We start from the raw sequence: 17,525 nt of genomic DNA on the forward strand, positions 1-17,525 counted from the left end.
GGGCAACCAGGACCAACACCAGGAAATAGCCTATATGAGGCAAACAAGAAACACGTTCTAGAACATGTTATAGAAAGGACCTCAGGTTCATCCAAGAATGGATTAGATGCCACTGAACTTTCTTCCCCAGGACCCACAGTCCCTGCCCAGGTCCAGGGATGCTGAGTGGATGTGCAGATCCTCTGTCCTGCCAGTAGAACTGTCTCTAATGTGCTAAAATTGAAGTGCCACTGGGGGCCTTCAGGCTGTCCCTGACACCGAAGACCTGCATATCTCAGTGCTCAGCAAATGCATGATGACTGAAAGAGTGAGTGGACACTGCATGGCTGAAGGGATGGAGACCTCAGACCAGACTACTCAGGAGACCCTACAAAGGCAGAGTTGTGAAGCAGAAAGATCAAAGAGTGCACACCAAGGGTTTTACTTCAAGGAAGAACTAACCCTTTGCAACTGTCACAGGTTAAAGTGATGAGTCTGGACACTTTCAGCTTGACTGTGCCAGAGCTATGTCTTGGTGTTGAATCTATTATGGGGATTTTCAAAGACAGGATCCAAATTATTCAAGGAAGCATGGAGAAATCAAGAAAAGGGGGAAAAAGAAACTAAGGACATTTTCTCCACCAGGATTTAAGCCAGGGATGGCAAAGAGATTCATCTGTTTGCCATTTCTGACTGGCTGGTGGTGGCTGCCCAAGGCATGCTGCTGAATATTCTGTGGCCATATTCAGTTCACCCAGATGTGTGAGAGGGGCTGGAAGCCTCTGGGGGGGAGGTAAAGCAAGGAAGTCATGACTGGGCCTTGGAGAACGGAGCATTTATGTCCCGAAGACGAAGTTCAAGGTATCCAGACTGAAGGAAAGCACAGAGGTAGGAAAGTCTGGGGGGTATTGGGCACCAAATGGGAGCAAGCACCAAAGTGGGAGTACTGCTGTGGACACATGTCACATAACAGCCAAACAACAATAGTCTCCCCACGTGGTTGTGGTGAGAATAAAATTCAGAATAATGACATTATCCTGGAAGGCAGACTGTGGACAAAGTATTTTATTTTGTTTTTATTCTTCCTGTAAGAAGAAGGCCCAGAGGATGCCCACCTCACTGGCCCAAACTCTGCAGGGCTTTGTCAGCACGTGCAGTGCTCAGAGTGGGGAGCACTCCTACACCCCTTCCTCTCCATTCCTTGTCCTTTGACCACTGTGCCCTCACCTGCCCAACTCAGGCAGCTGGAAAAAGAAAAGGAGACTGCCACCCACAGTTCCTCTCCTTTGCTGTGCAGACTGGGTCCTCTCTGGACTGGCAACACTCTGGGGTCTAAATAGAGGAGGAAACGAGGTGTTCACGTCTCCTGGAAGCCAGGCAGAAACATCTGATACAGAAATGACCTGATTTTCAATGTTTTTATTGGGAAACTTAGAGGGCTCTTCAGCTCCTCCAGGAATTCCCAGTGACTTCACAGCAGTTGTGGGAGGTGGAGCAGGGTCTGTTTTGTCCTGCTTTGTACCAGGTGCCAGGAAGGATCTGAAATAGATGGTGATGGATCAGCAGTCCACTGCTTCCTCCCAAGGCAGCTGCCCAGCACCCAGCAAGGGGGTGAGGGATAGATCACTTGCAATTGGGAAAGAAAGGATTCCGAGGTCAATGTGATTGGCAGAGGGCCCGCCAGGCGGGAAGTCCTTCATTCTTCTCCTTTTTATTTTTATTTTTTAAAAAGTAGCTTTGCCTGCTTTCTCTTCAGTAAATTCACTGCCATGGGTTCTGGAGACTCCATTGTCGGCATCAACCTGTGGTGGAGTGAGGTCCTGGTCAGGTAACACCAGCCCTGGTCAGATGACAGTGGCTTTAGGGAAAAAGGAGGAAAGATAAGAAATTTATCTAACTGGGTTTATCAGTCAGCAAGATCTAGTGGCCAAACAACCCACTAGGGGTCTGATTTTTTTATGAAGCAGTAATTGGTAGAGCAATAACTTGTGAAGTATTGCCACAACATCAGATTGGTATATGGCCAAGAGGTTGTGGGGTTTTTTGTGAATATTAAAAAAAGAAGAACATTTCCTTTCTGTGAAAATGAATTTTCCTGAAATTGAGAGTAGGCCAATGAGGTTTGGAGAATTAATGTCATGGCAGGGGGCAACCCAGCATTATTCCAGGAAGGTTCTGGTGGCAATGGATCCTGGTGGGCAGGTCCGAATGGTACAGTTGGATTCACAGGCCTCAGACAAACCTAAGAGCTGACTTAGGTCCCCTTGGTTGGGACCCCATGTCTGATTCTGGGTTTCGTGATGTAAACAGATAAAACTAACCACATGACAAGATAACCACCTCTCATGTTGTTGATTGGGTTTCAAATGGGTCACTCATATATGTGGTTTGGGAGAGAAATAACTGAACAGATGAAAGAAAAGGAAGTGCTTGTCCTCCAGGGGACATTATGGAAGATTTTGTGTCAGGAGGCTGGCGCTGCTTGGATCAGACTCGATTTCCTGCAGGCACTCAGAAGCAATTCCATGCCATTCCCACCGCCTGCACCCAGGACTCATTAGCTAGTCCCTGCCTGCCCTTTAGGGCCACAGGACTCCCTGCTTCTCTGCTATACATCATCTCACGCTGTCCTTAGTCTAGACTATGAGGAAAGCACTGATCTCCCCAGCTTCAAAGAGTGGATGTTACTGCTGCCCAGATCATGACTCAGACTACTGGATAAATTCAGATCCAGGACTTGTTGGGGTCTTGGTGTTCTTGGTTAGAGCAGGAAGTTGAACACCTTAGGTAAGCCTTGTTCAAGATGAGGCTCCAGAAAAGTCTCTAGGAAAACGTCTGTCCTCTTCCATCTGGGAGGTACCAGCTTTCTTCCCCACCCCAGCAGAAGAAAGGCAGACACACACCCAGTCCTTGCACAAGAGCACTTTCAGGAAGAAAGGCTTCCAGTTGGGGTGGACTGAAAGGCCAAATCCAGGACAATCATGATTTGACTTGCTGGAAACTTCTTCCTTCCTGCGGGGGTAGCCAATCACCAGGGTGGTCACAAGTGGCCAGTGTGACAGCCTAGGCAAGCGTCCAGCCACGCTGGGATCTGCCAGGTCTTGGCATTGAAACTACCTTGCAACTGAAGATTTAATGACATGGAAAAATGATCCTGAACAACTGAATAGGAAGAGTGGGTTATAAAGCAGAGTGGGTGTAAAGTAGGATCCTATTTTAGGAAACACATAAAAAAACACTCGAAAGAATCACATAGCTAGGTCTTTGGATTATAGGTATTAAAATTTTGTTCCTTCTGTTTGTTTTCTATAATAAAATGCATTGGTTATATTAGAGGATTTTAAAAATCACTTTCATCTGCTAAAAGGGGAAAGTGGCCAATATCTGAGTACAGCTTTAAGAATAAGGAAGACTTCTCTTCCCTGCTCTGAACATAACCCAAATATAGTAACTCTTTACCCAAGACAGTTAATTATGCAAAATGCATTATAACCCCTTTCCTTTTATGAGAGGGCAAAAAGCCAGGAAAGCTGTGAATGTGGGTAGTTTAGTAAAAAGCTAAAAGCATTTGATATAAAGCCAGCTTCTAGGCCTTGTCCTGGGCCCACTCACACAGCCTGATCCATTGTGTCCTTCCGCTGCGTGTAGGCTCTGGCCCCATCGTGCATTCTTGCAGGGCTCTGCTGCCGCAGGGGAGGCAGAAGGGAGTTTTCTAAACCTTCTTGACAAAGACCATCCTTCTTGAGAGGATCTGCAGTCACCAAGGCCAAAGTGAAATGATTCCCGACTGACCAGATAATTTAGTGACTTGCCCCTTGTCTTCTGAGCTCTGCAGATAACCCCTGCAGAGGTCAGAGAAGGAGAAACAGGGAGAAAAAGAAGAGGAGGAACTGAGGCCATGTGGAGGATGATTGTCCATCCACTCAATCACTCAATGACGTTTCCGAGTGGTCATTCGTGTGCCAGGCTCTGTGCGAGACATCAGCCATACAGAAATGAAAAAATAGTTGGGGCTCTCCTGGGACTTTCACACTAATTGGAGAGTGAGAAAAGCTGTCAGTTTATCATGCAGCGGGACGTGGTAGGGGATGAGTGGGAACTCTGGGAAAGAATCAACAGCAGGTACAACTCCTCCCAGCAGAGGCATCACGGCAGGCTTCCTGGAGGAAGAGGCATCTAGACCAGGGCCTGGATAACAAAGAGGAGTTGTTGAAGCTAAGGTCCAAGGAGAAAGAAGGGAAAGGAGAGGGCATCAGACAGGAACAGCATGACTAAAGACTCAAAGACAAGAGAGGATGGTATGTTTAGGACTGTGGATTTGGATGAGGCTGTTAAGAACTCACGCTTTACCTAGAGGGTAGTGAGAGCCATTGGGGCATTTAAAGAAGGGAGTCATTTTGCTCAAAATTTTTTTTAGATCACCTGGTCTCAGTGATCTTTCTGCAATGAGAAAGAGGAAAAGGGGAGTGGCGGGAGCTAGGGGGCAAGGGTGGAGGCCCCCTTTTGGAAGCCTGTTGGTACCTCTTGGACCATGAGTTTGGAACAGTGGTGGGGAGAATGTACACATGTGACCAAGGGTAGGCACCCCGGTTCAAGACCTCACTCCTGAGCCTGGGTCATTGAATGTGGACGGTGAAGCTAACTGCACATCTGTTCAGTTGTGGAAGCTGTTGAATGAAAGAACAGATGGGTGAGCTTTCTACAAACAGGTAAATTCTGTGCCCAGCTTCCCACCAGTCACAGGTGGGCATCTCTGAAGGGCTTTTTGATGGTGAGAAGAGAGGCAATTTCAAAGAGACAACACAGATTAGAAAGGGATACATAAGGGCAGCATTTGAGAAGCACACAAAGGAAGAGAATTGCAAGCTCCAGCTAGCTGGAGGAAGAACACTGACCTGGCACTCAGGGGCTGGTCACCGCGTGGTCCCTGCGGAAGGCCTGCAGCGAGAGCTCGTACCCCAGGAACATGGCTGCACTCATAGGGAAACCCCGGACAGTGTTTACGGCGATGCCCCTGAAAAACACCTTCCACAGGAGGCAGGTTATCATGCGGGACTGAGCTGCACCTTCTGTGGGGCCAGCATTGAAGGGCAAAGTAAGGGCTGGTGGGGCTGCCCACTCAGACCCCCTGTTCCAGGCTGGACCCCGCAGATCCCAAAGGGCTGTGCAGGCCACAACCACCTACCTGTATGCCCCATTCACACCCAAAAGCACTTGTCCTCCCAGGCCTGGTATACATACTCTAAAAGCTACTGGGAAACTGCTGAGCCCCAGGATCACCATGAACTCTCACTTAATTGCTGCTCTCTCTTACATACATGCACATGCACATGCACACGCACACATACCCCCACACCCTCACACGATTCTTAGGGAGCTGGCACTCTGAGCTCATCATTGCACTCACTCTGCAACAGTAGAGAGGACACCCAGGCAAGACAAGGCATTGTGAGAGGTGCTCCAGAGGACGCCCCAAGGGGCAGAGTTGGGGAGAGCTCAGGTCATGCTTACTACTGCAGACATGGAGTTGAGGGACAGCTTTGCCGTTCAGTGTCATGTCACTTGGGCAAATGGCAAAGTTTCTGGAACTAAATTTTCCCTAGTGTAAAATGGGGAGAATAGATTACTGACCCGATCAGTAATTTTGTCTGTCACTCAAACCGTCCACCCCTACTGGGGCTAGGGCTGCCCCCAAGCTCACCAAGGCTCTTCTCGTCTCTCCCCAACCAAGCTGCATCTCCCAGGCTGCCACGCAGCACCAAGATGCAGGCTCCTCTGCTCTCCTAAGGAAGGTCACCGGGCATCCTGGCCAGTGACAGCCGTGGGGACCAGTGAGAGGATACTGCCAAAGCACTCACAATGCTGCCACATCCCCAGACTCACTGACAGCTGACAGCCATCATCGGCATCCTAGTTACCAACGGCCATCACTTTACACAGAGCAGCCCTCCACCTCATCCTCGCCGTCAGTGCTGAGGCAGGTATAGTGACGAGCTGCTAATCTCAACCTTTAAGACTCCAGGAGCCTGTACTTTTCTTCCCTCCCTGGAGAATATGATAAGAGGCTTCCCTTTCTCCCTGAATCTACCTGCCTGGTGCTGGGTAGACACTGATCAAAGTGATGTGGTTCCAGCCCTTGCACAGTGTAAAATCTACTAGAGGAGATAAGCCCCATTTTGGAAAAATTACAATATAACTTAGAGCATAATGAAACCAGACATAGGCTCTCTGTTCTAGGAAATGACAACAGCTACAGGCAAATCCCTATGGAGGCATAAATGACTGAAAACTGTCAGCTGGAAGGGCTGAAGTTGCTACCTGATTCTGTATGAAATAGAAATACTAACTTCATGAAATAGAACCACTCCTATCATTTTAAGAAAGTAGAAATCTAGGCTGTGGCATTTTCCCGTTTCCATGGTGGTCAGGCACTGGTGCTGTCAGGGCGGGTATTGGCCACCGCTATCACTTGCCAGGATGCCCGGTGACCTTCTTTCAGGAGAGGAGAGGAGCTTGCTTCTTGGCTCTGTGTGGCAGCCTGAGAGATGCAGGTTGGTTAGGGAGGGCAGAGAAGGACCCTGGTGAACTTGGGGCAGCCCTAGCCTCAGTGGGGGTAGGTGGTTGGATCATCAGAGGTGAGCCAGTGGCTCAGGCCAAGCCTGCAGCAAGTCAGGCAGGGGGGCAAGTGGGATCCTTGTAATATTAACACTCCTCTCTAAAGGCTAACCTTTCTGAAATTCCACGGGCTCACCCAGAGTGACTGAATAACAAGGAACTGGGTCAGGCTCCAAGAGGGAAGTTCCATGGTGGGTGCCCACAGAAGCTCCCTGAGAACCTGGGCTTGACTCTGTGAGGCTGAGTCAGACAGGCCCCAGCATGGAGTTTGAGTCTCCTTCCCCACAGTGCCGGGCTCTACAGGAGCTGTGGACACTTCAGACAGACACACATTACCCCGCCAGCAGCAGTGGCCTGCTCTGTGATGACAAAGGCGGCAAATACAGTGCAGACCTGTGACTCCTTACCTGCCCGGCCCCTCCAGGCCCAGAGCTTTCAGAACACAAAACCCCGAGGCAGAGTCACTCCTCATGAAGTTTCAGTGCTTCCCCACTGCCTGGGTCCAGTCCAAACCCTTTCTTGGCCTGCAGAACCCTGAGCTCTGGCCCTGAATTTTCTCTGGGGAGGCTAAAGCTGACACTACAGGGAGACCATGACATGTCATTCCCCTATGGGCTGGCTCTCTCCCTCCTTGGTCCTCTGCTGGAATGCGCCCAGCACCCTCTGGCAGTACCCCCCTGGCCACCTTGTTGAATTGTAAGCCACAGCCTTTTGTGCACTCAGTATCTGTGCCATAGCACCTCTCAGACTGTCCTGCAATCTTGACTTGCCTGTCCTCCCACTAACGATCCCAATCGGGGTAGTGAGAGGTCACTGTGCTTGGCTTAGAGGACCCACTATAACTCTTATGTGAATCAATGGAGGATGGGTGGGTGGTTGGATGGATGGGTGAGTGAATGAATAGATGGATGAACTTCTTGATGTGAAAAAGGAACAAACAGTCTCTAAGGTGAAAGACTTTTGTGGTGCTTGTGGAAGTGGGGGATTCCAGAAGCGGAGGGCAGGCTGCAGACCCCCAAGTGGCAGAAACTAAGAACAACCAGCCCCAGTGACTCAGGAAGTTGGTCCACCTACAAAAAATCATCTCTCGTTTCTCCTTGGAATTGCCCAATCCCATCCCACTATCATAAACCCCTCGTGAGTCATCTGTGGTGCTCAAGGACACCAAGTCCCTTCTCCAGTGATTGCTTTGAGTAAAAAGTAGGGAACTTATTTCAGATGCTAACTTTCCAGGAGCCATGGCCCAAGACGATCCTCACAGCAGGCACAGAACGGACCCCAAACTACTAGGCCCTTTTGTTGTGACTTGGGATTGCACCTAAGTCCATGGACTTCTAATTTCCCCTCATCATGGCCACTTTACTGGCAATCATTAAGTGGATTACAAATAGCTACTAAAATTCACTCATCATCATTTTAGTCCTCTCCCATTCTTTACTCACTGAGTTATTCCAAAGGAAAATGGGCACAGGTGGCTCGGGGTTTTGTACCCCACCTCAGTGAGCTGCATAAACACTGTCTGGGAATGGGTACTACAGAGAGCCACTGCCCAAGCCAACTGGGACTGGAGCCATCCCTCAGGCCTTGGGAAAAGTTCCTCCTCTTTCTCCTCCTGCTGATGCTGGAAATCTGACTATAAGAGGACCTAGTTCCCCAGGGCTGTGTGGGACTTTTTCCCCCCATGTTACTCTCATACATAAATGTACATACACAATAAATGCCTGCACAAGCTATGGGTATTTTTGTTACATATCACAAGAAAATCACAACAGTGATTACTGTGGAGACCACAGCAGGGAAATAAATTTACATGGAGTTGTACTTATAAGTTTCTGAAGCTTCCTATGTTCATATACTATTTTTTAACTAATTAAAAGTTCAAAAACTTAAACCTCAGTGAGTGAGGTTGTTAATTGAGCTGAATATTTCTATCTCGACTTAAAACCTGTCTCTGAATAGAAACTATGGACCAACTGCTATGAGGTTAAGAAATCAATTGTCTGGCCTCAGTTGCCTTCTAAGACTTAGTTTTTTTTTTATAGTATATGGTCATTTTTTACGGACTTAATATCAACAATGTATCTTGCCCCTACAGACTTTGTATATTCATGACATATAAACATTTTTGGAGATAGATCAAAATATCTCAAATAAAAACACAATGTCCTGTTCAAATCTCTCTTATATTATGTCTCTCTGTAAACTGCACTTCTGCTAAAAAAAAAAAAAGACAATTGAGGTGAGAATTCTAGAAAGATGGCAGAGTAGAAAATCTCTCTCATTTCTCTCCTTCCCTTTACCTGGACAACAATTACCCTGGCAGAATCTATGTGAGGTGGCTAATTTGGAATTCTGGAGTTTACCAAAGATTTGCAATTTCCAGAGGCAGGTGTAGAGAGTAAATTGTGATTAATTTCTGTCCATTTTAGCTCTTAGCACAGAGCAGCTACCCACCCACTGGCCCTGGCCCTGTGGCAGGCAGCTGGGCCCATGTTCCTAGAACAACTGTGGGAGTCAGGATGATGAAAGTGACCCTGTCCTCAAAATACTGGAGATCTGTGTTCTGATCACTGATTGCTGTTGCTGATTACACAGGTGAAAAGAGGAGGAAGGCCATTGTCACCTCACTTCTCCCCACTGATGCCACCCCTTTCCCCCTGGAGAAAGTGAAGAATCCTATGTGCAGATAAACTAGCCCTCAAGGGTGAGGGGAAAATGAAGACATGCCCAGATAAACAAGACCTACGCTGCCGGGATGCTCAAAGGAGTCCTGAAGCTGAAATGAAATGACACTGGACAGTAACTTGGAGCTGCAGGAAGAAATAGTCTCCATAAAAGGAAACCCAGGGGGGAGGAGTGACATTAGATCGTGGCAGCATAAGACGTCCCTTGTTTTGTCTCTATCTCAGCACAAAAAGAGGCATCCATTCATGAATAAAGCACCTCTGAGGGGGTTGGGAGATCCAGCATCATATGCCAAGGGATTGGACTCGAGGGGAGCCTCAGCCACCTGTGCATCAGGCAACAGATGGATGGACCCCAGCAGTGGCTGTGGACTCTGCAGTAGACTGTGAGCGGCCCCAGGCCCCCTTGGCCAACTCTTTTGAGCCAGGCCAAGAAAGCCAGGGTCCCTTACATGGAAGGGTTGGGATGCTGGTGTCACTGAAGAGAGCAGGGGGTATCATGGGGCAGATAGGGATGCATTCGTTAAGGACCTTGCACACCGCACATAGGAATCTGGCCACATGCTGGTATAGTTTAGAGGCAGGAAGGGGCTTGTGTTTCAGAAGAGCAGGGAAGAGGAGGAGAAGGCCACAGGCCAGGTTGGAGGCTGCCTCAGTGGCTGAGACCAGAGGTGATGGGCTGTGGACTAGGGTGGGATGGGAGAGCAGAAGACAGGTCAGGAAGCTGAAACGAGTGAGCTGTGATAACTGAGGGACAGGAAGGGGTCAAGGCGGCTCTGGGACTGTCCACGGGGAGGAGGCAGGAACTCAGCCTATCTTGACAAGAAGGCAAGCTTTGGCGACAGGCAGATATGGTTCCAGGTCCTTGCTCAGCCAGTTACAAACGTGATCTCGGGGGCAGGCTATCAGGCCCCTGTGAACCTGTGAGGCGGCGCGCACCCATGTTGTCCACCAGCACAGCGCGAGGACTGGCCGAGTCTCCCATCGCTGCTTGATAAAAGCTAACCACAAGAAGCTTGGTTTTCTATTCCCTCAGGTGTCTGACCCACCTTCCAGGGACTGACACTGACCCCGCACGATCTCTGGGGGGCTTACTTTAAGACCTTCCTTCTGGTAACTCTGGGAGATACAGTCCAGGACGCCTTTGTATTTGTTTAAATAAACCCCGTCAGCTTGGAGTCGACTTTTCATGACATCCATAGGAGTTGATGCCGCCCAAGAAATTGCTCCTGTAAAGAGAGAGACAAACAGATGTCAGGGCTGGCTGGCTGGGATCTAGAGGACACCTGGCTTCCTGGGGATTTCCACTCTGTAAGTCGCTGGAAAAGCAGAAAGCACTCAGGGGCAAGGCATGTAAAGACTGTTCCTGATCCTCCCTTGTCTGTGCAAAAGTATCCTGACTTCCTTAGGTCTTGGGCCTTTCATTTGTAAAAAAGAGCAGCTGTAGCTGCCTTCATGGGGCTGCTGTGAGGATGTACAGACCAAGGCATGCGACTCAGAGGAGTGCCAGCTGCATAGCCAGTGCCTCATACGTGGAAGGGGTCCTGAGCAAATTTTATTGGAGAAACAGGGATAGGCCCCCACCAGTACTTTGCATTCTTTCTGGGGCAACCAGCAGAGAGACTAGGGTGATGCCTGAGGCTGAAGGTTCCTGGAGGCAGGATTTACTCTCACCACACTTGCACCCAAGCTGCTCCCTCAGGAAGAGCCCAGTCTTGGGACTGCAGGGAAGAACAGGCCACATCTTTAAAAATCTCTCATCTTTTCCAAATAAGTGAAATGGAAGCCTTAGAACCACACCACTGGGTCACCCACGTTGGATAAGCTCAGGTGCCCTTGTTTTAGCGCTTTTGTGCTCAGCCAATAATAACCAGATTATTGTGTAAACATAGAAATTGGCACATTCCTCGGGAGAGAAAAACAAACAGATGCCAAAGTCCAGGGCAGTTGTTTGCAAGGTTTTATCATTGTTCCCAAAAGAGACTCACCCTGCACGGAGCACCCTGCCCAACCAGGCTGCCTGCCCTCCCCCCTCCCCCCTGAAACCTCCTGCCCCTGGCTCCCTGGGAGCCCCTGTGGCCCTGCCCTGCCTGCTGCCCGCTGCCAGGATAATGGGCCACTTTCCCTGGAATTGGCGCAGGTGCTGACCTGGCACACTCTCCTACCCCTCAGTCCGTGGGCAAGGATATTAAAGAAAGAAGTTTACCGGCCAGAAACACCTGCTCACCAGAAGTAAGAGCAGTTGGGGCCTTGTTTCCTTTCTCAACCAAAACACTTAGGGGACACCTATCAGGAGCCAGGTATGGGCAAGTCCTCAGACACATGGGGACACAGTGAGAACACTTTGTTGGCTAAGCCATGGGCCTGGTAACATGTTAGCTGAATTTCAAGTGTGGTTAATTGTGATGATAAGAAGGAGGAATGACAATTTTCTTCTCTCCAGTGGATCTTTCCTGTCAGAATCAAAGATGCCATGGGATCAGTCTTCTTAAAAAGCAATCCTCTCTTGACTCCTTAACCCCTCTGGCTATACTTGCGTTTCTCTCTTCCCCATGAAAGCACAGAAAAATCCCTCAGAAGGGTTGTAAGTATCTGGACTCCCTAACTTCTTTCATCCCATTATCTCTTGATCCCATTTCAATCAAATTCCCATGCTTCTCTCCACCCAAATGGGTCTTGTCAAAGTCCCCAATGACTTGTACTGATATAATATTAAATCTAAGTGGTAAGAACAGCAAGTGCAAAGGCCCTGCGGTGGGAAGAGCCAGGCCCAAATAAGCAGCAGAGACCAGTGCAGCTAGAGCAGGGCAAGAAAGGGAACAGGAGTAGAAAATGAAGTTAGAAGGCTACAGGCAGCCAGATCACAGAGGGCCTTGATAACCATTGTGAAGACATTGACTTTTACTCTAAATGCAATGGGGATGCAGCATGGGGCTGACTTCACAGGCTAAGTAACCAGTCCATGGCCAAGAAATGACTAAGTGTATATTTGAGCTTGGTTCTCTCCCTGTGTACACTAGCTATGTGACTCCACTTCTCTGAACCTGCATTTTCTCATCTGCAAAACAGGGAAATTGATTTCTATCTTATGGAGCTCATGAAATCCTCACACTAGAAAGATACGCTGTGTGCCAATATTCAAAAAGGTAAACGTGATAACAGGTTTCCTTTTCAAAGCTCAGTAATACCTGACACAGGGTAAGTGCTCCAGATATACCTCTGACTGAAAGTTGAATGAATGCAAATAGGGACTTGCTATCCCCACGGCTCCAGAGGGAAGGGAATATGAGAAAGAAGGGGGACCATTCCCCATTCCTAGCCTTTCCTCTGCCTGCTTAGGTCTGGCACATGGTAGGTACTTAACCAGGAATTGGTGGATGAATCCTGTCATCCCTGGGGCTGAGAAGGGCCTGGTAGGCTCCCCAGTTGTCCCACTACAGTGGCCACACAGACGGGGATAAGCTGCTGCCGCACTTACCTGCCATGCCGCCTGCCAGCCACACGGCACAGGGGCTGGGGCCTGCGCAGGCCTCGGGTGTGATCCACTCATTCAGGAACACATAAGGGATGAAGTAGAGGCAATAGCCTGGGACATCCCTCAGCAGCATGGCGCCGGCGCCCCGGTACATTCCCAACAGACCCTCAGTGCGCACAATGGTTGCAATGCAGTGCACAGGCCCCTGGTAGGCTGGCTGTTCCCCAAGGGCTGCTGCCCTGGGCTTCAAACCAACATTGGCTGCAAAGGCGGGGGGAGAAGATAGCAGGTTACTCAGGGACAGTAAACTGGCCATTCTTTAGCACGGGAGGCAGCCCAGTTCATTGACAGCTCCTGCTCACGTGACCCATCAGTTTTTTTTTTTTTACCAGACTTGACCTTTTTGGCAGCTCACACTGGGATTCTGAAGTCCCAGCAGGGAATCCCTGCCAGCATCCAGCATCTGCAGCCAGATTGGAGAAAATCCCAGCCGGGTGATAATGTACCAGTTGCCTTACAATGCCCAGAGTATTCTGCTTAATCATCATGATGTCTTTTTAAGCAGATGTGAGTGCAGAACACTCAGGCTCAAATCTAACAAGACATACCAAGCTCTTTCTTGGAAGCAGAGGCTGGAAAAGCCACTTCTACCGTGTGTGTGTGTGTGTGTGTGTGTGTCTATGTGTCTGTGTTCTTGTGCACAGTGTGTTAGAAGCATATGAGAGTTGAACCCACACTGTCCTGACTCTAATTCCCAGTCCCATCACTTAATAAATTTTTTGATATGCGTAGACTGACTGTTTCCAGGCTTTGTTTCCTTACTTTTAAAAAGAGGTCAAGTCAATACCATACTGTATACTTGAAAGTTGCTAATAAGAGAGTAGCTCTTAAAAAGTTCTCATCACACACAAAAATGAAAATGGCAACCGTGAGAGGTGAAAGATGTGTTAACTGAACTTATTTCATGATGCACACATATATTAAATCATCACATCATAAACCTTTAACTTACAGAATATTATATTTTAACAAAGCTGGAAAATATTTTTAAAAAATTTAAAGAGAGTAGTATAAGTAAAGTAACAGAATGCTCGTTCCCACGCCATGAACATTAGGTATTATGAGTTACTACAGATTATTACAGAGATGAGGTGATTGGCATGAATTGGGTGCAGGACCTGATGGTTGAAGAACTGTGCACTGACTCACTTCCAGCCCTGGGCTGGAAGTTTTGTGCCCCCAAAGCAGCTGTAGGGTAGCACCCTTAGGCCCTGGAATCCGAGGGTGCAAAGTTGCTTGTGTGTCTCTGCTGGCAGATCACTGGTTGTTATGTCTCCAGTTTCTTTTAGAGCTGTGCCAGCAAGCAGCAACTTTCTCTCCTTCAATTCTCCTGCCTGGCTTTGCCCCAACCCCACCACAGTCTCTCTCTCTGATGCCCATCTCCTCTGCTAAGAACCCTGGAGCACGGCTTTGCCCAGTGGTCAGAATTTCAGTTGCAGCATAGATAAAGCAGACTCTTATTCTTGATTTTCCCTTCTTGAAGAACTAACCTGTCATGATCAGGAAAGGGAGAGGATAAAGAAGCTTTGCCTGGGCCTGCGTGCTCATGTGGCTACGTGGGTATAAATCCCTGTTGATAGCATCCTGGTGGTTTTACACACACTGGCAGAGAGGCAGGCCACTTTCATTCTATAGTGAACTTCCTTTTTTTTTTTTAAGGATTTATTTATTTATACAAGGACCAGGGTACAGGCCAGATGCACGGGAGGTGAGAGGATTCACCGGAGACAGAGCGGGGAACAGAACAGGCAGACTGACAAAATACACTGCTGAGGGGAGCAGTGGGCAAGGCAGGAGAGGTCTGCTGCACCATGTGGGATTCTCGCCTGCCGGCCAGGATCAAACCCACACTACAGAGGCTGCAGACAGCCCCACAATATGGCACTCAACTGCCTGCACCACCAGGGAGGCCCTACAGATGAACTTCTAAGTGCCCCCCATGGTCCCATCTTTACCATGAAAAGTTAGGATAAAACATTGCATTCATGATTCCACAGTCCAAACTGGAGATCTGAGATTAAAGAACAGCCTGCACTCTTAGTCAGCCCAGAAGTAGGTAAGATCAAAGAGGCTTCTATGCACCTAGGAAGTATGTTTGAGCAAACTCATCCTGTATTTTTGTGTATGTGTGGGGAGTGTGTAACCACTGCTGTCCACATTTGGCCAACAGCAGCATGTGTAGGAGGCAGAGTCCCATTCACCACTGCAGCAGATCCCACAGAAAGCAAGCAGGGTGGAGGCAACGTTGGGAGAAGAGTCTCCTGAGCTCAGAGCAAGATGAGATACTGTGGCGTTTGAAAGTCCGCCGAGAGGTCACTGGACACTTATTTATCCCCCGGGATCACGCAGGGAAATTTGGGGCATTAGACAAAATAGAGGCGATTGTTTCAACATAAAGACTTGGCCAAATAACAGTGGTCTAAGCCAGAAGTCAAGGTTTTCAAGGTTTTCAGCTCTGTGTAGGATGTGACTTTCAGGAGTCACTGGTTGAAGGAGGGTGTCCTGATAACGTTCTGCTTGTTTGGAGATGCAGATGCTGGAAAATTACTTGTCCACCCTCTGACTGGCTTCGTCAACAGAAAACCTAAGGTGCGCAATAAGGAAATTCACTGGCTTCCTACCAGGTTTTAAACAAGCAATCTAGCCTTTATTGCTTGAGAATGATCCATTTATGACTATTAAAGCAATATAATTGTCATGGAGACTGCCATCACTAACACGACTCTGAACTGGCTGCTCAGTGAATTCGGTGTACAAGTTTAACTATGAAATCCTTGGAGCTCCTTCCATCGGCCTCATCCCCAGCACAAAAAAAAAAAAAAAACAAAAAACAAAAAAAACAAAAACACCCCACATTCTTATTTGGAAATAATTTTAAAAAATTTTAAACAGAATATTACACAAAGAATACCCCTAGAGGTCCTTTACCCAAATTTACTATTGCTAACATTTTACCTTGTTTGTTTTATGGTTTTCCTCCCTCCCAAACTCACATGTTTGTCTTGCTCAAACATATGAGTGCAGTTAAACTGAGCAGATGCCATTGTCCTAAAGCATAAACTTGGCCTGGGCCACCTTCATCTCCAGGTAACAGTGACTTGACCTGGAGTCAAGGTCTGGATGAATCAGCTATGGTTATGATGTGGCTTTCAGCAGTTACTGATAGAGGGAGTATGTCTGATAAAAGCTTCCTTGTTTGGAGGTGCTGATATTCAAAAAACATTTGCCAAACCTTGAACTGGCCTTGCCAACAAGAGCCAAACCAGAACCAAACCTGTACTTGTCTTTTTTTTTTCCCCCAAGGTAAGCAGCAGGGAATTTTTGTGCACGTATACACATATTTTTTTTTGCACACGAACAATACAAAATGGTCCTTAACTTCTAAAGACTTCAGTTGTATTTCTTGAGTGGAACTGCCTTATATACCATGGCATGATTATCATTTCATAATCTACACTGATGAGACTTTAACTGATGTACAATCTACACTCAACCTAATAATGCCCTTTGTAGTATCTCCTTCCTATTCACACCTTCCCCTACACCCCTCACTGCCTGCCCCTGGAACAGGATCCAGTCATAGACCTGGTATAGCATTTAGTTATAAGGTCTCTTTAACTGCCTTTAAGCTGGAGCATTTCCTCAATCTTTCTTTGTTTGCTAAGACATTGACATTTTTTTAAGAGTACAGTGACTTCCTTCTTATTAATAATACCTTCCTCACTTGGGGTTTGAAGTTTCCTAGTTAGTACAATGAGATCATACATTCTTGGCAGAACCTTCTTCCAGTTCTTAAAACTCACTTTTTTCCAGGAAGACAATCACTCACTGTCAAGAGCCCTTGGTCCTTCCTCCTTCGGCCTTCTTGTTTTTATTAGTCTGCTTTTTCATTGAGGTATAAGTTGCTATTGACAAAAGGAACAGCCCCTGTAGGCATAGTCGGAAAGCTTTGACAGTGAATAACCGTGTCCTATTGAGAAAGTGACGTCTGTACTTGAAGCAAGCTATTTCGGTCACAGTCCACTCTGAGACCAACGATTCCCAGCCTACACACCCTCTCCTGCTTTGGACTCTATGACAGGTGCTCTCCTCTACTTGCTAAATGGGTTGCTGCGTGATTCATGTATCACTTAATGAAACCAGTTAGATCTTTAATATTAAAAGGAAAATAGAGCTTTGTGCTATCAGTGAGGGGCCACATATTGAGAACCAAATCTTTCCTTTAGTGCTTGTCACTGGTCCTTCTGCACTGCAATATTGGGATGGACAATGCAAGCCAAAAACACCAGAAATTCCTGTCAGTTGCTCAAATCATGAGATGCTCTGCTTGGTCAAGGAAGGGGTGGACCTGGAGTCTCAACTAATGAATCAAAATTCTTGGTAACTCTGGACCTCCCCTGGTGGCGCAGCAGTTGAGCGCTGGGCTGCAAAGCTTCCCGCAGCCTCTGCAGCACCAGTTTGATCCCTGGCCACAGGTGAGGGTCCCACATGGTGCGACAGACCTCTCCTGCCGTACCCGCTGCTCCCCTCAGCAGTGTACTTTGTCAGTCTGCCTGTTCTGTTCCCCGCTCTGGCTCTGGTGAATTCTCTCACCCTCCTGTGCTTCTGACTGTACCCAGTGCTTGTATAAATAAATAAATCTTCAAAAAAAAAAAAAAGAATTCTTGGTAACTCTAGCAGTGGATCAATTTTAGTTTGTGGAATCCAAAATT

General features: G+C 47.8%; 1 protein-coding gene across 5 annotated transcripts in view; it reads right to left on the reverse strand.

The window, feature by feature from the left end:
* SLC25A48 (solute carrier family 25 member 48) overlaps positions 1-17,525 on the reverse strand; it is a 274,610-nt gene continuing 257,085 nt past the window's right edge. Inside the window, exons 10-13 of one of the 5 annotated variants that reach the window (XM_054694374.1) lie at positions 12,757-13,014; positions 10,374-10,507; positions 4,875-5,004; positions 1-30 (exon numbers count right to left, since the gene is read on the reverse strand). In XM_054694374.1, the coding sequence (XP_054550349.1) occupies positions 4,882-5,004; positions 10,374-10,507; positions 12,757-13,014 (515 nt within the window). In that variant the 3' untranslated portion in view covers positions 1-30; positions 4,875-4,881. Of the gene's footprint in view, positions 31-1,038; positions 1,838-3,711; positions 3,822-4,874; positions 5,005-10,348; positions 10,508-12,756; positions 13,015-17,525 lie in introns of those variants that run through there. The other 4 variants (XM_054694372.1, XM_037509266.2, XM_054694371.1 and 1 more) reach the window with 4 other exon arrangements.

Source organism: Talpa occidentalis, unplaced genomic scaffold, assembly GCF_014898055.3.
Source record: "Talpa occidentalis isolate TD23 unplaced genomic scaffold, MPIMG_talOcc4v2.1 talOcc4.13, whole genome shotgun sequence".
Classification (NCBI taxonomy): domain Eukaryota; kingdom Metazoa; phylum Chordata; class Mammalia; order Eulipotyphla; family Talpidae; genus Talpa; species Talpa occidentalis.